This window comes from Schistocerca americana, chromosome 1 (genome assembly GCF_021461395.2).
Source record: "Schistocerca americana isolate TAMUIC-IGC-003095 chromosome 1, iqSchAmer2.1, whole genome shotgun sequence".
Lineage (NCBI taxonomy): Eukaryota > Metazoa > Arthropoda > Insecta > Orthoptera > Acrididae > Schistocerca > Schistocerca americana.
Window position 1 is genome coordinate 727,744,150 of NC_060119.1, and position 13,881 is coordinate 727,758,030.

At 43.8% G+C, this 13,881-nt stretch overlaps 1 protein-coding gene across 1 annotated transcript in view; it reads right to left on the reverse strand.

Moving 5' to 3' along the window:
* The window catches only part of LOC124610551 (cyclic nucleotide-gated cation channel subunit A), a 270,115-nt gene that overhangs the window by 22,264 nt on the left and 233,970 nt on the right, over positions 1–13,881 (reverse strand). Inside the window, exon 6 of the mRNA XM_047140167.1 lies at positions 507–906. Within this exon, the coding sequence (XP_046996123.1) occupies positions 507–906 (400 nt within the window). The remainder of the gene's footprint in view (positions 1–506; positions 907–13,881) is intronic.

Consider the following 13,881-nt stretch of genomic DNA (forward strand, 5'->3'; position numbering starts at 1 on the left):
GAAGCGAGAACGCTACCGCACGACCACGAGCTGCGGACAAAATAGGTGGAAATTTAAGTTCAGGAGTACACTATTTGTTAAGAAGTGTAATGAATTGCACAATTAATTGATTGCAGAAATCTCTCAGAACAATGTGTGTTGGTCAACTACCGCCAATAGTTTCACATTTTCCTCTGTCAGAGAGGGAGACACCACCATTAGGAGTATGCCTGCAACAGACCTGGCGTTCGCCGTGCTTAGCTGACGCGACGTCACGAACAAGCGCTGAGGCCTTCCTTTGAGTCGGTGTTGCCTTAAATGACCAAAGCTACTAGGAAAATAGTCTACGCTGACTTACGGTATTCTACGATAGTTTTACAGCTCTGCAGCGTACACTCTGCAGCTGAGTAAAATAAGTCGTTCCGGATACTCGTCGACTCTGGTGTGGTGAGACCTAGCTTTTAGTGACTTAGACTAGAGTTTGCTATAGTAGAGTAGAGAAGAATACAGCAGAGAAGCGGACGTACCGAGACGGTCGACCTTGTCGGCGAGCGACTCGCGCTCGGCCTGGGCGCGGTGGAAGGCCTCCTCGTCGAGCAGGCCGTCCTTGCGCAGAAGCTGGCAGCCGCGCTCGGTGAGGGAGCGGCGCGCGTCCGGGTAGTCGGCGAGCGCCTCCCAGAGGTCGCGCTTGGCCAGGCAGAAGAGGTCCGAGTAGCCGAGCGAGCGCACGTTGGCCGTGCGCCGGTTGCCGGTGCGGTTGCCCGCGATGTCGAGCACGCTCACCTCGCCGAAGACGGAGCCGGCGCTGAGCGTGGCCAGCACGGTGTGCCCGTCGTCCGCCACGACGCTCAGCCGGCCGCGCTTCACGATGTACATCTCGCGGCCCACGTCGCCCACGCGGCAGATGTAGTCGCCAGGGCTGAACACCTGCGCAAGCGACCGGTCGCTCAACCCGCTGCCCTGTCAACATCTCGCGGTGCCTCTACACTTGGCAGCCACCTGCTGCTGGTTTTTATGTCGAGCTCGATGGACCATTCGTGTGATCGCGAGGAATGTGGCCGTCATAATGCTAGGGAGATACTCTCCGTGTCACTTTTTCACCGATAGGCTTGCAAAGGGCTCCCGAGCTTGTTGCTAGCAAGTATACACTCACCTTTACTGAGCGAGCAAAAAAAGAGTGCGAGCAAGGCACTTAGGGCCAAGTGCGTCGTTTAATGAACAAAGTAAGAGCATATGGACTATCAGACCAATTGTGTGATTGGACTGAAGAGTTTCTAGATAACAGAACGCAGCATGTCAATCTCAATGGAGAGAAGTCTTCCGAAGTAAGAGTGATTTCAGGTGTGCCGCAGGGGAGTGTCGTAGGACCGTTGCTGCTCGCATTATATACAGGGTGTTACAAAAAGGTACGGCCAAACTTTCAGGAAACATTCCTCACACACAAATAAAGAAAAGATGTTATGTGGACATGTGTCCGGAAACGCTTAATTTCCATGTTAGAGCTCATTTTAGTTTTGTCAGTATGTACTGTACTTCCTCGATTCACCGCCAGTTGGTCCAATTGAAGGAAGGTAATGTTGACTTCGGTGCTTGTGTTGACATCTGTGAACGTTTGGGCAGGCATTGTTGGTGATGTCTTGATTGGGCCCCATGTTCTTCCACCTACGCTCAGTGGAGCACGTTATCATGATTTCATACGGGATACTGTACCTGTGCTGCTAGAACGTGTGCCTTTACAAGTACGACACAACATGTGGTTCTTGCACGATGGAGCTCCTGCACATTTCAGTCGAAGTGTTCGTACGCTTCTCAACAACGGATTCGGTGACCGATGGATTGGTAGACGCGGACCAATTCCATGGCGACCGGCCGCGGTGGTCTAGCGGTTCTGGCGCTGCAGGTTCGAATCCTGCCTCGGGCGTGGGTGTGTGTGATGTCCTTAGGTTAGTTAGGTTTAAGTAGTTCTAAGTTCTAGGGGACTTATGACCTAAGATGTTGAGTCCCATAGTGCTCAGAGCCATTTGAACCCAATTCCATGGCCTCCACGCTCCCCTGACCTCACCCCTCTTGACTTTCATTTATGGGGGCATTTGAAAGCTCTTGTCTACGCAACCCCGGTACCAAATGTAGAGACTCTTCGTGCTCGTATTGTGGACGGCTGTGATACAATACGCCATTCTCCAGGGCTGCATCAGCGCATCAGGGATTCCATGCGACGGAGGGTGGATGCATATATCCTCGCTAACGAAGGACATTTTGAACATTTCCTGTAACAAAGTGTTTGAAGTCACGCTGGTACGTTCTGTAGCTGTGTGTTTCCATTCCATGATTAATGTGATTTGAAGAGAAGTAATAAAATGAGCTCTAACATGGAAAGTAAGCGTTGCCGGACACATGTCCACCTAACATATTTTCTTTCTTTGTGTGCGAGGAATGTTTCCTGAAAGTTTGGCCGTACCTTCTTGTAACACCCTGTATAAATGACCTTGTGGATAACATCGGAAGTTCACTGAGGCATTTTGCGGATGATGCTGTGGTATATCGAGAAGTTTTAACAATGGAAAATTGTACTGAAATGCAGGAGGATCTGCAGCGAATTGACGCATGGTGCAGGGAATGGCAATTGAATCTCAATGTTGACAAGTGTAATGTGCTGCGAATACATAGAACGAAAGATCCCTTATCATTTAGCTACAATATAGCAGGTCAGCAACTGGAAGCAGTTAATTCCATAAATTATCTGGGAGTACGCATTAGGAGTGATTTAAAATGGAATGACCATATAAAGTTGATCGTCGGTAAAGCAGATGTCAGACTGAGACTCATTGGAAGAATCCTAAGGAAATGCAATCCGAAAACAAAGGAAGTAGGCTACAGTACGCTTGTTCGCCCACTGCTCGAATACTGCTCAGCAGTGTGGGATCCGTTCCAGATAGGGTTGATAGAAGAGATAGAGAAGATCCAACGGAGAGAAGCGCGCTTCGTTACAGGATCATTTAGTAATCGCGAAAGCGTTACGGAGATGATGGATAAACTCCAGTGGAAGACTCTGCAGGAGAGACGCTCAGTAGCTCGGTACGGGCTTTTGTTGAAGTTTCGAGAACATACCTTCACCGAGGAGTGAAGCAGTATATTGCTCCCTCCTACGTATATCTCGCGAAGAGACCATGAGGATAAAATCAGAGAGATTAGAGCCCACACAGAGGTATACCGACAATCCTTCTTTCCACGAACAATACGAGACTGGAATAGAAGGGAGAACCGATAGAGGTACTCAGGGTACCCTCCGCGACACACTGTCAGGTGGCTTGCGGAGTATGGATGTAGATGTAGATGTAGATGCGTCTGTTCACTGTCCCCAGTGTTGCAGACTTAGATGGAGAACGAAACCAGTGAGTGTGTGTGTGTGTGTGTGTGTGTGTGTGTGTGTGTGTGTGTGTGTGTGTGTGTGTCGTCAAAGCCAAAAGTCTTGAGGAACTCCCCAGAATGGTGATGAATTCCGGTAACACTGCTAGCATATGAACCGAGTCGTTATATGTAAAGTTCAGCTACTCTCAGAGATCCAGTGTGGGCTTCAATTACCGTATGCCAGCAAAACCTGGTAGATATTCCAGTGCACTAATGCGGAACCGATTGACGCTAGAAAAAAATTAGTTCCAATTTAGGCCACCAGGTGCAAATGTGGTACTCTACAGCACCTTATTGACGTCTCTGGAGCCTGTATTGGACAAACTGCGTAAGTGGCAATTAATAATAAAACAAGCATTATGTCTTTCTCACTTTCTTGGCCTTTCCTGCCCACATCCTGTTCCTAATCCGTTACATATGGAAATATTTCTTTACGTCTTTGTTTCATTCACAGCTCCAGATTTCCACCTGGTGGTCATAATTGGAACTATTTTTTTCCCAACGACAATCGATTTCGCATTAATGCAGTAGCATATCTACCAATTTTCGCTGAAATATGATAATAGCAGCCCAAAATGGATCTCTGTGAGTAGCTGTGCTTTAACTATAACCACCCAGTACAATGTTATTGATCTACTAGTTTGTTCTCGAACCCAACGTTGATTAAAAGGGAATGTATGTAACAATGATTATATGACATATTCCGTAAAACAAACGATAAAAATAGCTATAAAATCATTTATTACAAATCGTTAACGAAAACTCGTAAATTATTATGAACTATGTATATTATATTCCATGTATTGGAAACGTAAATGTAACAGGTAGTTTGGTATGTTGACATGTTTTATTAAGGACAATAAAGTGCACAAATTATTTGCATAGTAAAACTGTGTATTGTCAAGGAACAGACATTGTCGTTATCAAACTGATTCTCGCTGAACTTTGCAAAAGACGATTTTTAGAGGTAATCTGATTGTCTGGACATTTTTCAGTAATTGTAAACTTTGGCATGTTTTGTATGACAAAATTGTATTTTTTCTCATATTCTGAGTCGTTAGGAATTTGTAAATGTAAGGATCTATTATGGTTACAACATTAATCAAAATATGTTTAGTAAAAATGGAAGTTCGTAAAAGTAGTATTATGTAAAATGCCTACAAATGATAAAGAAGTTGTAAAGTATTTTAATGTATTCATTCCTGTTACTAATTTTTTTTACAGTTGTCGTATAACGTGAGTAGTAGTCACTCGAACTTGAGAAAATGAGTACAGTAAAAATTGAGTACAGGAAACTGTACGTACTAATAATGAATAAAAAACAGTGCACTACTCAGTGGAATCGACATCCTTCCGTGATACGGGGAGGTGGGCCTTCCCCACATCGAATCCGCCTCACGGATTAACGACGAGAACTGGAGAGCCGACCAGCCTGCGGTTGCCCATATTGATCTAGATAAATACCGCACTGTAACCCACGTCCTGCCTCAGATAAACGCTACGCAAACTTTTAGAAAACTTTATCACACCTCAACGAACATTTACCCTCGGCGGAGACGGGTGGGGGTACTCGGATTCCGTCCCCATTCTAGGGGGAGTGGGAGTATGAGGGGAGCGGGGGGGGGGGGGGAGGCGAAGGAGGAAAACAAGTCACGGTGGAACCTACAGCTCCATTTGGAAAGCCGTGCGGTTCTGGCGCTGTAGCCCGGAACCGCGGGACTGCTACGGTCGCAGGTTCGAATCCTGCCTCGGGCATGGGTGTGTGTGATGTCCTTAGGTTAGTTAGGTTTAAATAGTTCTAAGTTCTAGGGGACTTACGACCTAAGATGTTGAGTCCCATAGTGCTCAGAGCCATTTGAACCATTTGGAAAGCAAAACCTTGTCCTAAAATTATTATTTGAAACAATCGAAAACTCGTTCTAAAGAGATAAAGATGTAATAAGATTCAAGAACGGCAGCTTTATTTATAAACAAAAAATTGTAGATAATCTTTCTTAGAGTTCATATTATTTTATTTTTTGACTTATACTGTTCTTTAACTATTGGCAGTCTCCATACACTAGCACTGCGACCCAAGAAATGCATTTGTCAGATTCTGTTGAACTAGTTTTATTGATAGTATGAGCAAAGGCTAGTCAGCTGTGGAGACGAAAACCAGTCAGGCAAGGAATTCACGCATAACCATTCGCAGGAATCAATCGTCGAACAGATGAAGTCTGGTATCACGCGATGAAGCGGCGCTCTATACGGCCTTTACTACCACGGTGTACCATCGGTACGTGTAATAAGCTGACGATCCTGCGACCGCTACCAGCAAGAAATGCTGATAATAAACAGCTAGCGGCCAGCGTGTCTCAGATCCCTTTTTATTATAATGTCAAGAGGGCAAGGTGAAATGTCCATGGATTAACGTGGTGGTGACGTTGACATCAATGAATTTCGTTACGTTGGTGTCTGCTGTTGCATAGTAACGTAAGTCGAGTGCATGTTCATCTCTGCTGTGCAAAGCATCGTGAAGTGGGTGCCAGAGGCTACTTCCAACTGTGTCACGTACTAGGATTTTTCTCCCGTTCCAACCGCATATCGAGTGTGGGAAGAATGACAGCTTAATCCTTTCACTACCAGTTTTATTTAATAAACATTGATGTGTGGTTATGTTAATTAATATCTTAGTCGGAAGAAACAATATGAAACGAATATTTCCCGCCGTTTCGTTTTCTAAGGCGGCTGGGGTGGGGGTTAGGACATACGGGGTTATTCCTAAGTACCTGCGGAGGGTTCAGAAGACGACTGTGCAAAAACTACAAGACATATCGAAAACAGACACACACCAGTAGAGAGAGCATCTCTCCAAGCTTGTAATGAACTACGTGTGCTCAGTGTTTACTTATTTTGTGAAGTGGCAAGCGTGAATTTGTGGGCGCAAGTCATTGACACGATGAGTCAGGGAGAGTTCGGAGGCAGCCCGCTTTGCGAATTTGGTAATTCGATGTGACATTACCGTGATGGCGGTTAACAATGACACTCGAGGACAGTACAACTACAGCAGCAGTCTGTAATTATAAGAATTCTGCTAACCATTAGTGGGCTACCTTTTAATAGTCGGACATTGATACGTAGCAGTAGCATGCAACAAATTCCAATTGGTTCTTTGTAAACCTATCGTGGGACACATACGTGCCGATGGTAGTCAAAGGGTTAAACGCCTCTCTGCGCGCTGTAATGAGGCAAATTCAGTGCCGCGGTCCCTACGGGAGCGATACGTAGGGGGATGTACTCCGTTCCTAGATTCCTCGCTACTGCTGTTTCTTGAAACTTTGTAAGCAGGCTTTTGGGGGGTAATTGGTGTCTGTCTTCAAGCATATGCCTGTTTAGGATTTTCAGCATCTCCGTGGTGCTCTCTTGCGGACAAAACAAATCTCAGTCCATTCATGCTGCCAACTTTACAACGGAACTATCTGTTGCTTGATAGTACTCAGATTTAATTACGGAACTAATCTGATAACACTGTTGTATCTAATTATACCTGTTAGCACATCATAGTCTCTTTCTATAGTAAGTAAAGCAGCCATCAGACTGAAGTTTCAAGATTGTTTTGAGCACCACAGACTTTTACTGGGCATAGTCGTGTTGGAGTTGGCACACCGTTGCTTTCCTCCGATCTGTAAACTGACTTGCCCAGTCGTTTACAGGACACCCTACAGTTTAAGCTGGATTCCGAACCACGGCATTTTTCACTGCCAGAAGTGAAAGAAATCGTAAGTGGTAGATAAAAACCCTAGAATCGCCTGTGAATCGAACCCGATACCTTTGGAATTGAAATCTGCCACTTTTCCACTGGACCACCTTTTCCTTTTTTATTCTGTCCTCCTGTCTATCTGTTCCTTTGTCTTTGGTCGTCATCAGTTTCCTTCCGATGTCGCATAACACGTTTAAAATTCCATCGGTGAAAAATTCTCTCAGTTTTATTATTGTTATTGTTATTATTACAGAGGGTTGGCAGTTCCCTTACCGAACACGGTGAGCTAGCGCTACGTCAGCCACCGAGCCCAGTTCTTCCAATACGAGTTAACAATGTTTGCTTTGCGAAATATAAAATACGTAATTTTGAATACATTAATTAGCTTAATATGCAGAATAATTCTATTTATGCAACTTTTGAGTGGTAGTATCGTGTTTGCGTTCTGCTCAAATTGATAAATTGGAATGCCCTGTCGTCAATTTCTTTCTTTTTTTACGCTTTATCCTCAACGAGTATTTATCCGAAGTTCTGAAGGTTGATAAATCCCCCTTTGTAATTTCAAAAATTAAGAAAAGGTCACTGACTTCGAACGCAGCCTCCCTTTGCATGAATATGATTCGAGTGAAGGACTTCTGATGATGATGTAAATGAAGGAAGTCCGAAAACTGCAATCACAGATGAAAAAGTCGAGGAAGTGCATTGTACGGTACAGAACGATTACTGATTAAAGGTGCACCAACCAGCTGATGCCCTAGGCATCGGTTGAAGGAGTGTGGTGCATCTGATATTAAGAATCACCTGAAAGAAGGTTCTGTGCAATATGTGTGATACATTTGTTGAATTGCGACCATAAACAAAAGCGAAAAATAATTTACTATTTTAAAAACAATCCAGCTGATCTTGTGCGCCGATTTGTCTCTGTGCATTAGACACTGAGCCACTACTGCTCGTCATAAACGATACAGAGAACCAGTTCTTTGGCCGGAAGCCAGTGTGCTTGCTCGATCTAGATTGAAAACGCCACTGTTGTTATTGATTACTTTGCAAAGTGTAAACCATTAACTTGCGAATATTACACAAGTCTTCTAGGTCAAATAGATGAAAAAAATACGTGAGATGGGGTCGATGTCCCGAAAGAGAAAATAATCCATCCTTTTTTCTTAGAAAATGCAACCAATCACAAAGGTGGTTTGACAGCTGGAAATCTGATGGGTTTGAAGCTAGAATCACCCCTATCCATCACACGCTATATTCTCTGACTTCCGTATATTGCAGATGTAAGGGAAGTGTTGGCTGTAATATATAATATGAGTCCAATAAAGTCATAGCTGCCATATAGGTTATGGATATTTTGCAGTCTCTCCAGAATCGCACTTGAAAAATAGAAACGTTCACTGGAGAAATGTTTCACAAGGTACGGTGATGTAAAAGGGACTACGTTGGGAAATAAGGCTCACTTCCAGGTCAAGAATTTTTGTAATTAGTATTGATAAACGTTTCGCATTGAAATCAATCACTGAAGCTGCGACCATGAACGTGGCGATGCTGAAGAGGTCGGTACTGAACTGCCCCGAAACAACGTTACATTGTAAGCAAGCGACTTTAACTTTCAGATTATGTGCACCGAAGTTTTCACGTGGGCTTCATACAGTTACTTAAATGAAAATCCATTTTTGACTGGTGACTTACCAAATGTAGGGGAAAGAGTGGCCCAAAATGACATACCGGTACTAGGAAGTTAATTGTCTTATACAGCTCATATACGCCAATTAAAATCATATAAATGCAATTCTACATTAGACTGAGGTTTTTAGAGTAGCTAATTTTACATTCGTGATCTCTTCGGGAGGTATAAGTAGGGGGAAGCAATATATTCGATACCTCATCCAGAAACGCACCCTCTCGATACCTGGACAGCAAGCTACACCGCGATGCAGAGCGCCTCTCTTGCAGAGTCTGCCACTTGAGTTTGCTAAACATCTCCGCAACGCTATCACGCTTACTAAATAACCTTGTGAGGAACGCGCCGCTCTTCTTTGGATATTCTCTATCTCCTCTGTCAACCCGACCTGGTACGGATCCCACACTGATGAGCAATACTCAAGTATAGGTCGAACGAGTGTTTTGTAAGCCACCTCCTTTGTTGATGGACTACATTTTCTAAGGACTCTCCCAATGAATCTCAACCTGGCACCCGCCTTACCAACAATTAATTTTATATGATCATTGCACTTCAAATCGTTCCGCACACATACTCCCAGATATTTTACAGAAGTAACTGCTACCAGTGTTTGTTCCGCTATCATATAATTATACAATAAAGTATCCTTCTTTCTATGTATTCGCAATACATTACATTTGTCTATGTTAAGGGTCAGTTGCCACTCCCTGCACCAAGTGCATCGTGTATAAGGTCTTTCAAGAAGTAGCCTGCACCGAATTTGTTTCTATGTAAGTTGGTGGCATTGTTGTAGCGATACAGAACTCTGCGATCAATGAGTTGTGCAGTGATTGTGCGCTGTGAGTTTTAGTAATTGTTCCATACTATGGACAGGTACACATCTGCGGGAAGACTGCAGACAGCGAAAATACGCTATAAAATGGCGAATGCTGGAAAGATATTACTAGGAAATTCCGTACAACAGTCGAGTTTTCAGGGCTACAAGGGGTGATCAGACACCATACATTGATTTCCGTACTTTAGTCTCATGATATACTAGTGAGAATTGTGTGCTACGCTGTTTCTTCTTCGAACTAAATTGAATATAGAACAGTAACAAATCAGACGAATTTTTGATAGAAATCTATACAATTTATGACTCTCTTTCAGGAGACCACGTACAAAACTGGCAATTACAATGGGTTGGCCCGGCTTTTCGGAACGAGAGTCAATTAACGGTACGGTTATGGCTCGTTTTACAGACGGGAACTTCTCGGAAGGTATCCCGTGGAGCTATTATATCAAACTTTTCGTAACTGTTCTTGGAACTCAGAAGCCTGTACATTCTCTCTCTCTCTTCCGAAATTTCCGAAAGGATGTACAGTTTGTAGAATACAGGTAGCGTAGTCGTCAGGAAGTAGGACAATACTCCGTCTTGTGCAGGCAGAAAACTGCCGGGTCTTTCTACATCGTCAAAGTAGGTGATAAAGCTGTCTAGGTTTGTACTTAACCTCTCGGTCTTGTACTTGCTTTCATCTACAATGTTAGAACGTCACTGTATTAATAAGACGTTCATTTAGGAGCGCGATCAAAAACGGGGAGAGACTTGGCGATGCAGCCTTGCTCCCGGTCAGTAAAGAGTCGATTCACACCTATACAGCCACTGAGGGTATGACGTATGAATACCACAGCCAATCTTTTGATTCAAGAGTCTTAGTTCCCTAGTCGTGCGGTGCGTATCCCAAAATTCAGTGTTGTTCATTACCATTTACTTCAAATGTTCAAATGTGTATGAATTCCTAAGAAATGGTTCAAATGGCTCTGAGCACTACGCGACTTAACTTCTGAGGTCATCAGTCGCCTAGAACTTAGAACTAATTAAACCTAACTAACCTAAGGACATCACACACATCCATGCCCGAGGCAGGATTCGAACCTGCGACCGTAGCGGTCGCTCGGTTCCAGACTGCAGCGCCTAGAACCGCACGGCCACTCCAATTCCTAAGAGACCAAACTGCTTAGGTCATCGGTCCCTAGACTTACACACTACTTAAATTAACTTAAACTAACTTATGCTAAGAACAACATACACATCCATGCTCGAGGGAGGACTCGAACCTACGGCGGGAGGGGCCGATCATTTACTTCACCCAGCCTTGTTGCAAATTAGTTTCTTACGGTGCAAACATACTACATTACAGAAGACAGTTTATAGCACTCCTCTATTAACGAATTTTTAATAGCGCAAAATGGTGATTGCTTTCTAACCCCAGTATATTTATAGGACATCTCCCGAAAGCAAAATACATTGTTTCCATACACCACAGAAACGTTTCTGACCTGAATCCAAAGACATTTTTTGCACCCTGTAGAGAGCATAAATGCTACAAGCGGTCTAAACCAACAGATTTAAAAAGCCGCCGTTGACGGTGAGATATCATCTACATCTACATCCATACTCCGCAAGCCACCTGACGGTGTGTGGCGGAGGGTACCTTGAATACCTCTATCGGTTCTACCTTCTATTCCAGTCTCGTATTGTTCGTGGAAAGAAGGATTGTCGGTATGCCTCTGTGTGGGCTCTAATCTCTCTGATTTTATCCTCATGGTCTCTTCGCGAGATATACGTAGGAGGGAGCAATATACTGCTTGATTCCTCGGTGAAGTTATGTTCTCGAAACTTCAACTCAAACGAGTTTCAGATCCCACGTTGAAAATGGGTGGTGTAGTGATATTCCCTTGTATACAGGGTGACTTACCTAAAACTTGCAACGCAAATATAGCGGAAATGGAAAGTGCTACTGCTGTGCGGTTTTCATAGAATGGATTGGTAGTCAGGGGTTCGTATCGTTCGTCAATCAACAGATTGTAATCACATTTAGAAACTGTATTTTTTGTGCAAACATATACCTTTTTAAATGGAACAGTGCCTGTTGATATCAACAGGCTAAAAGTGGGATGGATTAGAATGACAGTGGTGTTTATTGCAGAATTCTATGGCGAGTCCGGTTTCGAGGCAGCGTATTTTGAAAAGTTTCAACACCGATTCTTTTTTGTGCCACTCATCTTATGGAGTTGCTAGGTACGATGATGTTATGTTTGCTTAAAGTATACTTGGTGTTCCTTGAGTTCATTGCGACTTGCTGGTTATTCAGTGTGTGACAGTCCAAGCAGTAGGTCTTTAGTGGACAATGGGATTTACCAATGCAGAAAAAGCCGACATGTTCAATGTGTATGGAGAGTATAGGAAGAATGCAGCTGGTTGTTGTTCGGTGTATGCGGCAGAATCCCAATAAACGTCAACAATCTCGGCAGTTATTTATCAACCTCTTCAACCAGTTACGTGAAAGTGGTAGTGTAACACCTAGACAACGTAACAGATGGCAACACGTGACGAGAGAAGAGGGGAAAATTAATGTTCTTGTTGCTGTTACAGTTGATCCGCACGTCCGCGCAATCGCACGGGGGAGTGCCCTGAGTCAGGAACATGTCCTGCGCATTCTCCATCGACATACGTGGAATCCCTGTCACATCTCTCTCCATTAAGGGCTGCATGGAAACGGTTATGAAAATCTTGTTAACTTTTGTACGTGGGCATTACCACAGGATACTCCAAATATATCTTACAGCTTGTTCAGTGATGAAGCTACATTTACATATCATGGCCAGGTGAACCGCCGTAACATGCACTGTTGGCCTGTTGAAAATCGTCATTGGCTTAGACAGGTGGAAAGTTGGCGTCCACGGAGAGTGACCGTGTGGTGTGGGATAGTGAATAATCAGCTCATAGGTCCGTTTTTGATAGATGGAACACTGAACCCGTACAAATTCCGCAGCCTCCTAGCAGATCATCTTTCACGGATGCTAGAAGACGTTCCTCTGCGGACTAGGAGGAACCTGTGACATCAATATGATGGCTGTCCAGCCCATAGTGCACGAAACACTGCAGGATGTCTTCATGAATTCTTCCCAGATAGTTGGACTGGGCGCAGAGGACCTGCACCATGGCTGGCCCGTTCCCCGGACCTGGCGCTGTAGACTTTTCTCCGTGGGGAAGTTGAAAGACTTTGTCTACAAGGATATGTCAACTACATCCGATAATATGCAACGGCATATTGCTGAAGCCTCCTTAGAAGTCTCCGCTGACATGCTAGCACGTGTGCAGCAGTGTTCCATACCATACTGGGAGCGTGTATTGTCACTGTCGGTGGTCATTTTGAACACAACCTGTGATGGTCAATCATCTCCTTAGTGGCCAGAATGCACCTAACTAGGGTATGCACTTTTGCTGTTCTTTAGTGTGTGCTGTCACTGTTAGTGTGCAGATGTCGGCGTGGGAACATTTCAAAATACGATATCTCGTAAACGATTCACACTAGAATCCTTAAACAAACACCACTGACGTTCTAATTTAGCCTACTTTTAGTTTGTTAATGTCAGTCAGCATTGTTCCATTTTAAAACTGTATGTTTGCACAAGAAATACACTTTATAAATATTATTATAATTTGCGTATTGACTGACAATACGTGCTCCTGACTATCAATCCATTCTGTGAAAACCGCAATCAATACCACTTTCCATTTCCGCAATATCTGCTGTGCAAATTTTAGGTGACTCACCTTGTATGCGTTGTTGTACGAGTCTGTCATCGTGGTGTCTTGAAACACACCTGTTTCCATACACGTAGCGTAAGAAATAATACACTTTTATAAGAATTTCTAACGATTATAGACGAATTTCTAACATTAAGAAGTATTTTTGTCAGAAAATTAATTTGCTGTTTAAATTACAGGTGTCTTCTAAACGGAATAAAATGTGATCTGCTGACGTATAATTAAATAAGTTTTGTCAGGTTTCGACTTTGTGCCAGTACGCTTAGTCCTAGTACAGCGCATCGATATTTTCTTGGCTTCTCGTCTCCCTACGACTGAGTCGGTAGAGGCCGCTGGAATTCGAGCTGGTAACATGTTGATTCTTCTCGTTGCCAACTTTGGTGATCAAATGGTACTGGGCGCAACCGACTTGACGCTATAGTCGTCACTGTTTAGTGATACATTTCATTCCGATTATAAGTAATTTGTAGCACTATC